The 16011-nt window shown below is 33.7% G+C and overlaps 1 protein-coding gene across 1 annotated transcript in view; it reads left to right on the top strand.

The window, feature by feature from the left end:
* Rrp15 (ribosomal RNA processing 15 homolog) overlaps window positions 1-16011 on the top strand; it is a 63379-nt gene that overhangs the window by 7554 nt on the left and 39814 nt on the right. The window contains exons 2-4 of the mRNA XM_027934776.2: window positions 6111-6373; window positions 8766-8863; window positions 11369-11570. Of these exons, the coding sequence (XP_027790577.1) occupies window positions 6111-6373; window positions 8766-8863; window positions 11369-11570 (563 nt within the window). The remainder of the gene's footprint in view (window positions 1-6110; window positions 6374-8765; window positions 8864-11368; window positions 11571-16011) is intronic.

The raw sequence follows: 16011 nt of genomic DNA, 5'->3' as shown, positions 1-16011 counted from the left end.
CAGTACTTTAAAAAGTTGTGTGACAGAAATGTTGGCCACTTGTGAAACAAAGTAAAGGTAGCTAGCATGTGGGATTACCTGGCACATAGAGACTATAACCAAAACCTTAAGCAGAATAATGCCATTCTAATTAATTTTCAGCATTCTTTTTTAAGCCTTTTCCATTCCTTCATTGTTCTCTCCCCTGGGTTATCATTATCTTGTCCTCTGGTAATTTATTGTCATTTATTTAGCAGGCATTTATTTAGTTACCAGGTCTGGGCTAAGCACTTTGTACATGTATCTCATTTATAATTGCAACAACCAGTAAGGTGGGTGTGATTTTTATTTCCATTTTAGTAATAAAGAAACTAAGGCACCAGGATTTACTTAATGTTTTCAAGGTTATTCTGTCAGAAAATAATGGCATCAGGACATAACGCTACACCTGTCTAATTCAGTGATAGGAGTTTAACCCTTAATGCCATAACTGTCTAGTCATGGAAAGCTTCTTATTCAGTAATTCACATATATTGTAAAGATCCCAGACACTAGAGGTATTCTTTCATTTTTCCTACATAGCCTTATAAAAAATTTCAATGTGTATTTGTGTGTGATGTGTAATCCATACATAAATGTTGTTTACAGAGAACTAGACTTTTTTTTTAAGAACTTCATATTTATTAGCTCATTTAATTATCAGACACACACACACACACACACACACAAATAGTAAAGTAGGTCCTGTTTTATTCTTTCTTTTCTTTTCTTTCTTTCTTTCTTTTTTTTTTTTTTAACAGATGCAATATTAAGGCAGAGAACTTAATGTGAAAAAAGTCACGTTTGTGTCTGGAGTTGAGACTGAACCCAGTCAGCCTGACTTCTGTGTTCTTAACTACGAAAGGGCTCATCTCAGTCAAATTTTTATGAGGAACTTAGTTGATTTAGGGTAAATTCCAAAGACATGAAGTAAGTTAAATTTATTCAGTAGGCTTAATACTCCCAGGTGGTATTTGCATTTTAAAGAATAACTTTCTTGGTCTGGGGTTATAGCTCAGTGGTAGAGCACTTGCCGCCAACATGTGAGGCTCTGGGTTTGATCCTCAACACCACATAAAAATAAATAAAATAAATAAACATAATTGTGTCCATCTTAAAAGAAATCTTTAAAAAAAAAGAATAATTTTATAACCTAAAGGAGAAACTTTAAAGTAAGGACCAAAGGAAGTGTTGGGAAAAAGAGCCACTAGCAGTTTGGCCTTTTATTGGAAGCACACATCTGAAGCCTGAAGCTTTTATACTACTAGGTTTTAATTTTGGGATTAATATGTATTTTATTTCTGGAAAATACAAAGTCTGATATATTTATCATTTTATTTCATCTTCCATAATATTCCTATGCTTTTGGACATGCTGATCTCTCTTGCCTGGAATGCCAAAAGTAATATGATTTCTATGATAATTTTTATTTTCATATAAAACATTGGTTCTAAGCTCAGTGACCTTGCCTCCTCCCTTGATTAGTCAACCTGGATTATAGAACCTTAATTCTTTCACTCCTCCCTTCTGTTGTCATCCAAATTTCTTGTTTTGCCTTTTAAGAAACAATTTGATCATCCTTGTCAGACTCCCTAAGCCATCTTTCCAAACCTCTCACCCTTTCTTCATCCTTTTTTCTCTCTCTCTCAAAAACAAACAAACAAACAACAACAACAACAACAACAACAAAAAAAAAAAAACCCACAGATTTCCTAGGGAGAGAAACCTAGATTCAGATTTTTAAAAAAATTGTTTTAAATCTTTATTTTATTTTATTTTTAAATTTTTATTTATATGTGCTACTGAGGATTGGATGCAGTGCCTCACACATGTGTGGCAAGCACTCTGCCACTGAGCTATAACCCCATCTCCTAGATTTAGATTTATCATTTACTTTTCCTTCCTTGCCCATCGTTCATGGCTGCTCAATAAATGTTGAGGGGACTTTTCCCCTTTCTAAAGGCTAAGGAAAATGGCTGACTTTTCTGCTAGCAGCTAACCATATCTGGGATCAGGGACAGATGGCAAGTTTGAAAGGGACTGGAGGTTTGAGAGGAAAGGCAGCAGGAGATGAAAAATACCTTATGTCTAACTCAGTACCTCGGAGATATAACCCTGCTCTCTATCCAGTATGTTAGCCACTAGCCAGCCATATGTGGCTACTTAAATGTAAGTTAATTAAAATTACTCAAAATAGATAATTCAGCTTCTCTGTCATTCTAGACATGTTTGAAGTATTGAGTAGCCTCTTGTAGTTGGTGGCTCCAGGGTAGCTCTGGTGTAGATAGAATATTGCCATGATGAGAAATTTTTGTCATTACTTCCAATACACATCCTTTCTAGCCCTTACTTAATTTCTAGACTTTTAAAATAGAATGCAGAAATAATGGTTAGGAAAACAGACAAAAGGAGTTCAAAGGATTTTTCACTTGTTTGGTGATTCCTATCTGTGCCCCTAAGATGCCTGGATAAACTTTTGCTGTTAAAAATTGGTTAGTGGAAAATTAGAAGAATTTCATTTTAATAGAATACAGTAAAGTTTTAAGAACCAGTTTTACTTTCTTATTCACATAATGATAATTTTTGGTATCCTAGAAGTAAATTTTGTTTTTAGTATACTGGGAGACCAAATTTGGCTTTTTTCATTTATTTATACGTAATCGTTTCCAGTGACAGTAAATGCCTTACTAAAGGCCTCTGAGCTAGAGCTTTAAAAAAATAATAATAAAATAAGATAAAATAAAAAACATGACTTTTACAAATTCTTTTTCTCTTCTTCTTCTTCTTTTTTTTTTTTTGTGGTGCTGGGGATTGAACCCCCCAGGCCTTGTCATGCGTGGCAAGCACTCTACCAACTGAGCTATATCCCCAACCCCGACTTTTGCAAATTTTTTAAAAATAATTTTTAATTCGTAGGGTGAGTATAGCTTATGTAATATGGTGTCATAAAACTTTTCATGGATTTATTGTGACTATAATATGCATATCATGGTTAAGCTGGGTAAGAAGTACATCAGACAATTAGTCAGGGTTTCAGAGTGGTGAATTGGAGTGGCTTACATAATCAAAGCATTTGGGCTACGTTTTAGTGCCATTAAAAAATGTGAAGTTTGCTGCAGTTTGTATGTAAGTACATCAGGATGAAACACTAGATGTCACTGTTGTAGTTTTGATGTTTTATCAGGAGTTGGTAAAGATCTTTCTGCTTTTGATCATTCAGATAGTTTTCATTGACATAAACTTTTAAATATTTGTGTCTCTTTACAGTTAGATACATGCTTACTAGAGAAAGCATTTTTTTTTTCCCCAAAGAATTATTTTGTTATTTGAGTTTGGTGCTGCTAACTGAGGACTAAAGTATATGTAATATTAACATTTATTTTTCAACTAGCTATTTTCTCTGAACTTTGTTTCACAATGTTCTGGTCCTAGGAGATGTTTTCTGGGGAAAAATTGTGTGGCCCTACAGTCTGGCATATAATATATGATTATATTTTAATTGGATTGGATAAAATGCTACCAGCTTCTGTTTGGAAACATTCATTTATAATATATATATATATATTTTTTTTTTTTCTAATATTACATATATTTGGATGTCAAACCTAGACTCACTGTCTAAACTTCTTAAATTGATGTAACTGTAATGTATAGAAAAACTTCAAGTTGAATAAATGAGTTTCTGTTTTAAAAATATAATTTCTCTTCATTAAGAAATGCACAGCTCCATCATAGTAATACAATTATAAAAGGTTTCTTGCTTTTAACATTTCTTTCAATATTTTTCCATACCATAGACCCTTTATGTTTTAAGATCATGTATTTAAACAATGTAAAATATATTTTTTTTTGCTTAACTCTTAATTTTATGTAATATTCAGTTAATTTTTTTAAAATTCATTTTTACTCATTCCTGAAGTTCATTTTGGATATGTGTTTTTATTTGCTATTTTCTTATATGGCCAATTTTAATTTGAAATGTGTTAATACTCAATTTTATATCCATTTTGTGAATTCTCAGCACTTAAAAAGTAAAGGTATGAATATCTTATCTGTAATACTTGGGACCAGAAGTATGTCAGAGTTTTTTAGAGTTTGGAATATTTGCATAGTCTTTACTGGTTGAGCATCCCTAATCCAAAAATACAAAATTTTAAATACTTCAAAATCCAAAACCTTTTGAGAACATGTGCACAAAAAATTTCAAATTTCAGAATGTTTTGTATATGGATTTTTGAATTAGGAATGCAGAGTTTGTGTTATATAAAAGTCATATTCAAATTGAAATATTATATTTACAGTTCTAAAGAAGAGTTGTCGCTGATTCACATCTTAAAGTAAATTGATAAGAGGGCGACACTCTGAAATTAATAGTCTACCTCTTTGATTATGCAATAAGCTGATATTAAAATGGTGAATATATTTAAAGGTAGAATATGCACGTTTTGTTGCATAGAGAAGAAACTAAAGCTTGAGATTGAAGAACAGGTAATTTTTAAGTACCAGTATAATCAGCCAGTAGATGTTTCAGAAGGTAGAAGCAGAGGTTGTGGTTACCATGCTTAGCTTTGGTAGAGATAAAGGGACCCAGAGCAGTCTGACTGGTGTGTCATAGCTATAGTTTGCTTTTTAGTCCTGTATATTTGAATGAAGTTTCTGAGTTGGATAGGAGGACATCAAAATTTGATTAAATAGGGAGCAGCATGAAACTTGTTATTCCTATGCCTTTTTCTTTCAGTTTTATCTTAATTTTTATTTTAATGTATAAGAGTTACTGTTTACAATAAGATTACCAGTATTGTTAATTCCTAATATTGTTATTTAGTAGAGATGTTTTGATAGGAAAAAAGTTTTAGGTAATGGCATTTTTTGTAATGATCTTTGAGATTCAACTAGACTGGAGTTAACCATAAAAAGCACATTTGTTACCCAAAGACATAACTACTAGTGACAACTATTTGTAAATCACTAAGTTTTCTTGTTTGTTAATTTTTCAGCTGCCTTTATTAGCTCTTCTTTTGCTTATTAAGAAGAATTCCAAGTTACTAAATTGTTGGTTGATTTTCTGTTTTGTAGTCTTTCCTATATTCCATGGGTTTCTAAAGAATAAAACAAAAGCTCTCCAGAGGGCCCTGGAGCATATAATTGTACTCACACTGTGCTGACTGCTTGTGCTGTGCTGCCTTTGTTAAAGTACATTTCATTTTAGAAGTGGAGAAAGGCTGCTAAGTTTAAAATATGCAGAGTTGCTGAGCAAGTTGATTTTTCTAGCAGAGCCACTGACTGTTGTCGCTTCTGCCAGTCCCCTAACCCTAGCCATTTGAATCTTACATGATGAACTAATATGCTGGTAACGTTTATATACTTGATTAGATAGGTTTGGCATGATGAAATTAATAGTACACTTACAACTTTGTATTTTTAACTCAGAACTTGATATTTTTATTCAATCACTCACTAGTGCAATTGGATCTTTGGTATCTTGGTCACATCATTAGACAATTTTTTTCAAAAGTGTTAAAAACAAGTTTTATAATGTTATATCCAAATTCTTTAAAATGATATGAATCTGGACTTTAGTATTTATCTACATACAGATTCAGAATTTTAAATATCTAGGCCAAGTCCCTTAGAGAAATTACTTTAATACTGTACCAGTTTTCTTAATATATTAAATTTGTGGTGTTATTTATTTTTAACATAATCTTTATTATTCTCTTTAAGTAGTTTGGTGGCATAGCTAAGGTTCATGTACTTGAGTACATCCTGCTCTGGCCTGATAATAGTAAAGTGGCAGAGGCTGTTGGATGATGGATTTGTTATTGCTACCTGGATCCTGGATCTTGAAGCCACTGTGACTTCACTGTCAGTGTGACTGGGCTAGGTGTTTGGGACTGATAGCATTTGGATAGAAGTACCTGCTATTCCCCGCTATTACTGCAGCTTTGGCACTCAGAACTAAGTCCCTTATTATAAGAGTAGAGGCAGGTGAAGCTTTATGAAGGGCCCAAGGAGTCTGGTCATAATCTTGGCAACCTCTGCTTATGTTTCTAAAATTTAATATTTTTTTTTTTTTTTTTTTTTACTCTTAGGAAGCTATGAATCAGAAAAGGATTGTATGTCTGATGATGAAGCAATAGAAGCTGACAATGAGGATGATGTTGAACCCTGTGACAAAGAAGATGAAAATGCTGCAGAATCAAGTGCTGGGACTAATGTGGGCTGGGCAGATGCCATGGCTAAAATCCTTAACAAAAAAACTCCTAAAAGTAAACCCACCATTCTCATCAAAAACAAAGAGCTGGAAAAAGAAAAAGAGAAGTTAAAGCAAGAAAGACTAGAGAAAAGAAAACAGGTGTGTCTTACCAGTTGTCTTATGGATTAAATAACTGTCTAATCTAGTTCTTATCTGTACCATATTGTTCCTTGCAGTGTGTATGCAATTAATATTCTAGTTTTTAACTTGCTTTTTATGTGGGGGTGGATTCCCAAGGTTATTTTTAGAAACTTAGTCTCATTACTCCATTGAGCATGTTCACTTTTTTTTTATACCTTTTTTATTTTGTTTATTTTTATGTGGTGCTGAGGATTGAACCCAGGACCTCACACATGCTAGGTGAACACTCTACTACTGAGCCACAACTCCAGCCCTGAGCATGTTCACTTTTATCTAAGCCAAGCCATAGAAATATAAAGTCTGAAAATTTATCATTTTAAAATTAAGCATTTATATATGCAGTGACTCCAGGGTCTAAATATTTTATAAATTTTAGCCATCCGTATGCTGATATCATTAGGTTCTGAACTAATAGAAGCATATTAGTCTTTTGCTAAAAATATTTTATAATATGAATCTGTGAAAATTTCACAGTCTGGTTGGTTGAATTCTGAAAAGTGAATATTTCACTGTTAGATAAACTTGAGTTTATTCTGCTTTGGCTAAACCACTGATGATAGAAGTTATACAAAGTTATTAAAGACCAAAAGTTGGACATAAATTTGCTGTTCTATACTATTAAAAAGAAACGGTGGTAAAGTTTCTATATTCCTGGTACTTGTATCCATGTATAAAATATTTGATTACTGAAATAAGTATTATTTTATAATGAAATAAAAATAATTTTGTATAATTGTTTTGGCAGTATAGAAGTACTGACTTCCAAGAAGAACTTTCTAGGTAGAAATGAACAAAAAACAGATTTTGAATTGGTGTGTATGTCCTTTTATTTTTGACATCCCCTCACCTTGTTTCAAGATGAATGTTTTCTTTGTTCTTATTGCTGGTTGCTCTGTGTGAAAGGCTATATAAAAGTGGAACTTTTCAAGCATTGCTCTTTAAAACAACTCACAATGTGGGTTCTTATATTGATTCAATAGTTTCATTATAATTGAGCATACATTTTGTCTCTAAATTTTACAAATAGCTCAATAGCTTTTTAACTAGCAATTTGAATATTTGTTTATTCTCTGGCAAAAGCTAGAAGAAGCTTTAATGATATCAGAATCTTTAATCATCTCTAGTCTCAAAGTTCTATTGAGGTGGAGAACAGAATATTGAAGCCAAGAAGAATGAATTTATGACTACTCTAAGTTACAGCTTTGAGTGCTAGGGATGGTACTGTGTCCACATAATGCATGGACAACACTTGATACCAGAAACACAGCATAGCATCTACAGTGCTCTTTGAAAAACATTTTTATAGTGGAGTCTATATAAATTATCATAAATATTTTTTTCTTGTTTATCTGATAGTGAGTTTCATGACTATTAGATGTATTATCTGATTTTGAGAAGAATATTTTTTTAGAAGAGAAAAAGATGGATCTTTATAGTGAGAGTAGGAATTTGGTTAACTGTTGGACATTTTCTTTAGTATAAAATAAGAGATAAAGTGAGAAAAGGAAGAAATAAAAGGAAATATTTTTTCCACTTTATTACTGGATAATATTTTATCCACTTTATATGGATGCTTTTGATGCTTGGTAGATTTTAGGTGGTTAGTTCTTACCAGCGTATTTGTTCTTTGGTTAAATGTTGGACTGAGAAAGAGACCTGAGTAGTATCCTGGGACCAGTATACTACTGAAAGACTATGTTGAACTAGATCATGTTGTGTGTAGGACTTTCTTACTTCTCAGCCCCTCTCCTATTTTTGCATAATAGCAGAGAATCAAATTGCTATAGTTTTTAACTGATGGGCCATATCTGGCATGAATATTAGTCAATGTGCTACAAGAGGAGAAACAGATTTAAATTATTTTGTACAGAGAATAGTAGTCACTAAATGAATATCTATGTAAATATGATATTCTTTAAAAAGCTGAAATACATTTTTATTCTGTCAAAGAATTCACTTTCTGAAAGTAAAGAGAAACAGTGCTTAAACTTGAAGTTAGTATGGAGTCTTCCTTTCGCTTCCCTCTAATGATCTATTGATGGCAGATCAGGCATGTGGCTCTTTTACACACTACCTTGTACTGCCTGGCTGAACATACTGGCAGTGCTCCAGACCCCTGCTGTCAGGAAACCTGACAGAAACTCACTTTGTGCCTCTCACATGACATGCTGAGTGCTAACCACAGTTTCTTTGAGCTGAACCCCTAAACTTGTGGTTTTTTAAAAGTCTCTATGACAACCTAAGCCAGAATGATTTATTACCTTTGTCCTTTCACAGAGTATCATATCAAAGTTTGCTGCACTTTCAAAAATGCTTAATATTCTTTCACATAACAATATTTATAACACAGCTTGATAAGAAGCGGGAGTGGGAAATGATGTGCAGAGTAAAGCCAGATGTCGTCAGAGACAAAGAAACAGAGAGAAATCTTCAGAGAATTGCAACAAGGTAAGACAGAGTTTTTGCCCTTTAAAAATAAGTAGACTAAAATTTTGATCAGACTTGATTCTTAAGCTCTGCCTTCTCAAGCCAAGTGATATTTATCTAAGTCTCCTGTTAAACACTAAATTCAACCAAAGATTTTGGAGATCTTTTAAAAGCAGGAATATAATGTGTTAAGTGTATATTTAGTATGAACCTATTTCAGATCATCTTGTTTTTGTAGTCATGAGAACAGTGTACAACATTAAGAAGTAAAACTTCTTAATGCATTTCTGTTATGATGGTTATCTAAATTTATGGTACTTGATAATTATTTTTGTTATCTTGCATTATGTTTATGGGACAATACATTGCAAATGATGGCAGTTTCATGCTATTCTTACACTCTACTTTTTTTTTTATTATTGGCACCAAATATTTGGTGACCTCCCTGTCCAAAGGTAAATGGGATATGGTGGCTGTGGGTGGTCCTTACCCTCTTAAGTGTAGAATTTATAGTCTTTTTGAGAATAGAGGCATGTACTGTGTGCTGGGAACATTCATAGGCGATTGTCTAGGTTAGATGGGAAGGCTTCACAGAGAAGATAACATTTGGATTGGTACTTAAAGAATGTACTTAGTGAATTTATTTTAAAATCTTAGTTACCCACATTATTTCTGGTCATTTTTTGATCTATTAAGGTGTTATATAGTGAAATGGTTATGTATAGTGATTTAGGGCATGGGTGATAGGACCAGACTGTTAGGTTCAAATTCCATTATTGAATTGTACTTGCTCTGTGTACTTGGGCATACCATACTGCTTCAGTATATCTGTTAAAAGAGGCTAATTTACCCAGCATATAGAGTTTTTTTCTGAGAATTAAATGTAAGAATAAATATAAAGAACTAAGGGAAATTAGGGTCATCCTATGAGAGTGAATGCTTCCTTAAATTTGTACCAAGCACCTCTTTTGTTTGACACTGGTCATGGCCCTGCTGAAGGAGATGGCATTTGACTTTCTTTTTTAAAGATAATCAGCTAGACTATTAAATTTTTGAGCTGCTGGTAAAAGGCAAGAGAATTTTGGGTCAGGGACAAAAGACTTCATTACTCATGATAAAAGCAGTAGCCAGAGCTTCACATTCTCACTTGTTCCCTTTGTCCTACAGGGACAGTGCAGGTGCCATAGATGGCTGCCTGTACATATACTGCATTGCATTACAGGAGAGGAACACTGTGCTAGAGAATCTATTGCTCTTATAATGATTATTAATTAGCTGTTTATGTGGAGGGACATTACTTCAACTGTCAAGGTCATTTATTTCAAACACAACCCTGAGAAATGTCCTGGGTAAAGAGCAGTCAGGGCCTTTCACTCTTGACAAACTCTGCAAGAAAGTGCAGGGATGCTTGAGCCCATGGCAGATTGCCTCTTCTAAGAATTACTATCGAAAGAGAGTGAATAGATTATAGAATTTCAGAACTGGAATGGATCTTAATGGTCTAAATCATTGCTGTCCAGTAGAAATATAATGTGAACCACATGTATAATTTAAAAATTTCCTCAGCCTTATTGAAAAAAGTAAAACAAAATATATATAAAAAGTAAAACAATAATATATAACCCAATATATTCAATATATAACCCAATATATTCAATATATAACCCAGTATATTAAAAATATTTCAACATGTAATTGGTATAAAATGGTTATTTATGAGATTTTGAATTTCTTTTTCATGTTGAGTCATAGAATTCTGGAATGTATTTTACATTTGCACAATGCATCAGTTCAGATCAGTCATCTTTCAAATGCTCAATAATCACATGTGGATTGTGCTTCTGTATGGGACACTGTTTTTAATCTTCAGAATTCATCTTTGAATGAACTTTCAAACTTTTAAAATAAATATCTTTAAAAGTGGGATTTTTGGGGGGTGGGGAGGTGCTGAGGATTGTACCCAGGGCCTCATACATTCTACCCAAGCACTCTACCACTGAGCTGTGCTCCTAGCTCTAAACATAGGATTTAAAATTCATTTTGTAATACAAGAGTTGCAGATAATATAGTTGAATAAACAGGTATGTTTTTAATATACAGATGAAATTATGATGCAGCAAGTCTTTTCTAGAATCACATGCTTAAAGACTGTGCTCTTTCATTCCACCATAAATGCCTTCACTTATTGTGTATGTTTTGAGAAATAAGCTTTTGTTTTAAAAGTAACTTGTTTCTTATTGTACGACAGTTGACTTAGAAAAACCAAAGCTGTGAAAAATAAAAATCCTATACAATTTATATATATTTATTCTCTAGTCAGAAATTTATATTTGTTAACAGAAATGTATGTCCGTTTTTCAGATGTATTTAACCATTCATTTATTTATTTATTTTTTCATTGAGTGCCTAATAAGTACTTGCCCCCTTTTTTAGGCAGTGAAATATACTGTTTCTTCTTTGTAGAGTTTGTATTCTAGTGTAATTGTTATTTAACTACATTGTTCTGGTCACAATTATATTCTTCAGGGGTGTGGTGCAGTTATTTAATGCTGTTCAGAAACATCAAAAGAATGTTGATGAAAAGATTAAAGAAGCAGGAGGCTCTATTAGAAAGCGCACTAAGTTGATATCATCTGTTTCCAAGAAAGATTTTATTAGTGTTCTAAGAGGAATGGATGGGAGTACAAATGAAAAAAGTTCATCTGGGAAGAACCCAAAAGCCAAACAGGTAAGACATTTATACAAGATTCAGTGCATCACTTTTTTGTTTTTAAATAAAGAAGTTAGAAATGGGAAAACAGATAAACACACATAGACACAATAGAATCAGTTTCTTTTAGATTTTATTAAAATTCTTACATGTATATGGCTCAGTTTGAAAGTTTGGATTCTTTAGCTTCTTGAAGATTTACTCCTTATGGAAGTTACCTATTATAGGTCTCATCCCTGCCATTTGAACTCAGAAGTGAAATAGATTCATGTAAATTGGTTAGAGATGGAGATTGCATCTCTTCTATCTGAAATCCATTTTTGCTTCAGAATGTATAACCTAGGTGAGGATGACAACTTCAATTTGTGACTTTTATCCACAGATTAATTATGATGGTGTATAACCTCTAAAATAGGAAGAGTCAGAGTTATAGGAAATAATGGTAGAAAGTCCCTTCTATTGAGGTAGCTTTGGTAATTCCCATCCTATTCAGAGATTAAGATTATAAATGTTTTCCATGATTTGACTTGATAAAGTTTGCTTTTCCAACCCTTTGACCTGTGAATCTCAGTAGTTCTCCTTTTAATTTCCTAGATAAAAGCTTCTGAAATATGCTTTGATCTCATGAAGGCTAATTTAAAAAAAATTAAAGTACTTAGATATATTTGATGGCTTGATTTATATGGCCATCAATATGCACTTTATTCAATCGGAATAAGAATTTCTGTCATGAATGTTTTTGCATGTATGTGTTTTAGAAAAACAGATGACCTTGGCAAGAAAATATTTAGGAATTTTATGCCAGCCTAGGGTTCAAGTATTTTCAGATTCTTTGATTAAATGTTGTCATTTCTCCTAATTTATTTTTTACTTTTCATTTTTCGATTAATACATAATTATGCATGTTTATGAGGTTCAGTGTGATGTTTTGAGTCATGTACATTGGGTTATGATCAAGTCAGTAATTTACATGTTTATCACCTTAAACCTTTTATCATATTTTTAGTGAGTACATTCAGAGTCCTCTCTCTTGTTTTGCTTTTAAAGCAAAAATTTATATTTGAGATCATTGTGCCGTGGAACACTAGAATTTATACCTCCTGTCTAACTGTACTGTTGTACCTATTGACCAGTCTTTCCCCATATCTCTCTTATTTGCCCTAGTCCCTGATACGTACACTCTATTTCAGCTTCTATGAAATCAACTTTTTAAGATTCCTCATGAGTGGGATCATGTGTGTTTATTTTTCTTTGACATGAAGTTATGTGAAATAACTCCATGGCTACCCATGTTGTAACCAGTGACAGGATTTAAAAAGATTACTGATATATTAGAATTATACACGATAGTGGGTTTCATTGTAGCATGTATTTGTACATGCATATACCATTTGGTCAATTTCTTTTTTTTTTTTTTTATTGGTTGTTCAAAACATTACAAAGTTCATGATATATCATCTTTCATACATTTGACTCAATTGGGTTATGAACTCCCATTTTTACCCCAAATACAAACTGCAGAATCACATCAGTTACACACTCACGTTTTTACATAATGGCATATTAGTGACTGTTGTATTCTGCTACCTTTCCTATCCCCTACTATCCCCCCTCCCCTCCCCTCCCATCTTCCCTCTCTACCTCATCTGCTGTTGTTCAATTCTCTCCCTTGTTTCCCCCCCCTTTCCCCTCACAACCTCTTATATGTAATTTTGTGTAACATTGAGGGTCTCCTACCATTTCCATATGCTTTCCCTTCTCTCTCCCTTTCTCTCCCCCCACTCGTCTCTGTTTAGTGTTAATCTTTTCCTCATGCTCTTCCTCCCTGTTCTGTTCTTAGTTGCTCTCTTTATATCAAAGAAGACATTTGGCATTTGTTTTTTAAGGATTGGCTAGCTTCGCTTAGCATAATATGTTCTAATGCCATCCATTTCCCTGCAAATTCTATGATTATGTCATTTTTTATTGCTGCGTAATACTCCATTGTGTATAGATGCCACATTTTTTTTATCCATTCATCTATTGAAGGGCATCTAGGTTGGTTCCACAGTCTAGCTATTGTGAATTGTGCCGCTATAATCATTGATGTGGTAGTATCCCTATAGTGCGCTCTTTTAAGATCCTCAGGGAATAGTCCGAGAAGGGCGATAGCTGGGTCAAATGGTGGCTCCATTCCCAGCTTTCCCAGGAATCTCCATACTGCTTTCCAAATTGGCCTCACCAATTTGCAGTCCCACCAGCAGTGTACAAGTGTACCCTTTTTCCCACATCCTCGCCAACACTTATTGTTGTTTGACTTCATAATGGCTGCCAATCTTACTGGAGTGAGATGGTATCTTAGGGTGGTTTTGATTTGCATTTCTCTGACTGCTAGAGATGGTGAGCATTTTTTCATGTACTTGTTGATTGATTGTATGTCCTCCTCTGTGAAGTGTCTGTTCAGGTCCTTGGCCCATTTGTTGATTGGGTTATTTGTTATCTTATTGTTTAATTTTTTGAGTTCTTTGTGTATTCTGGATATTAGGGCTCTATCTGAAGTGTGAGGGGTAAAAATTTGTTCCCAGGATGTAGGCTCTCTATTTACCTCTCTTATTGTTTCTCTTGCTGAGAAAAAACTTTTTAGTTTAAGTAAGTCCCATTTGTTTATTCTTGTTATTAACTCTTGGGCTATGGGCGTCCTATTAAGGAATTTGGAGCCCGACCCCACAGTATGTAGATCATAGCCAACTTTTTCTTCTATCAGATGCAGTGTCTCTGATTTGATATCTAGCTCCTTGATCCATTTTGAGTTAACTTTTGTGCATGGCGAGAGAAAGGGATTCAGTTTCATTTTGTTGCATATGGATTTCCAATTTTCCCAGCACCATTTGTTGAAGATGCTATCCTTCCTCCATTGCATGCTTTTAGCCCCTTTATCAAATATAAGAAAGTTGTACTTTCGTGGATTGGTTTCTGTGTCCTCTATCCTGTACCATTGGTTCACCTGCCTGTTTTGGTACCAGTACCACGCTGTTTTTGTTACTATTGCTTTGTAGTATAGTTTGAAGTCTGGTATCGCTATACCTCCAGATTCACACTTCCTGCTTAGAATTGCTTTTGCTATTCTGGGTCTTTTGTTTTTTCCATATGAATTTCATGATTGCTTTATCTATTTCTACAAGAAATGCCATTGGGATTTTGATTGGCATCGCATTAAACCTGTAGAGAACTTTGGGTAATATCGCCATTTTGATGATGTTAGTTCTGCCTATCCATGAACAGGGTACATTTTTCCATCTTCTTCTATCTCTCTCTTTAGGGTTCTGTAGTTTTCATTGTATAAGTCTTTCACCTCTTTTGTTAGGTTGATTCCCAAGTATCTTATTTTCTTTGAGGATATTGTGAATGGAGTGGTTTTCCTCATTTCCATTTCAGAAGTTTTGTTGCTGATATACAGGAATGCCTTTGATTTATGCGTGTTGGTTTTATATCCTGCCACTTTGCTGAATTCATTTATTAACTCTAGCAGTTTCTTTGTAGACCCTTTTGGGTCTGTTAAATATATTATCATGTCATCCGCAAATAGCGATAATTTAAGTTCTTCTTTTCCTATTTTTATGCCTTTAATTTCTTTTGTCTGTCTAATTGCTCTGGCTAGTATTTCAAGAACTAAATTGAATAGAAGTGGTGATAGAGGGCATCCCTGTCTTGTTCCAGATTTTAAAGGGAATGCCTTCAGTTTTTCTCCATTTAGGATGATAGCCTGAGGTTTAGCATATATAGCTTTTACCATGTTGAGGTAAGTTCCTGTTATCCCTAGTTTTTCTAGTGTTTTGAACATAAAAGGATGCTGTACTTTGTTGAATGCTTTTTCTGCATCTATCGAGATGATCATATGGTTCTTGTCTTTAAGTCTATTGATGTGGTGAATAGCATTTATTGATTTCCGTATATTGAACCAGCCTTGCATCCCAGGGATGAATCCTACTTGATCATGATGCACAATTTTTTTGATATGCTTTTGTATTCGATTCGCCAGGATTTTATTGAGAATTTTTGCATCCAAGTTCATTAGAGATATTGGTCTGTAGTTTTCTTTCTTTGAAATGTCTTTGTCTGGTTTCGGGATCAGGGTGATGTTGGCCTCGTAGAATGAATTTGGAAGAACTCCTTCTTTTTCTATTTCTTGAAATAGCTTGAAAAGTATTGGTATTAATTCTTCTTTGAAGGTTTTGTAGAACTCCGCTGTATACCCATCCGGTCCAGGGCTTTTTTTCGTTGGTAGTCTTTTGATGGCTTCTTCTATTTCTTCCTTTGTTATTGGTCTGTTTAAATTGTGTGTGTCTTCCTGACTCAATCTGGGCAGCTCATATGTCTTAAGAAATTTATCGATATCTTCATTATCTTCTATTTTATTGGAATATAGGGTTTCAAAATACTTTCTAATTATCTTCTGTATTTCTGTAGTGTCTGTTGTGAT

The sequence above is a fragment of the Marmota flaviventris genome, chromosome 12, assembly GCF_047511675.1.
Source record: "Marmota flaviventris isolate mMarFla1 chromosome 12, mMarFla1.hap1, whole genome shotgun sequence".
In the NCBI taxonomy this organism is placed as follows: domain Eukaryota; kingdom Metazoa; phylum Chordata; class Mammalia; order Rodentia; family Sciuridae; genus Marmota; species Marmota flaviventris.
The sequence above is the reverse complement of the archived record's forward strand: the minus strand, read 5'-3'. Positions and strand labels throughout refer to the sequence as shown.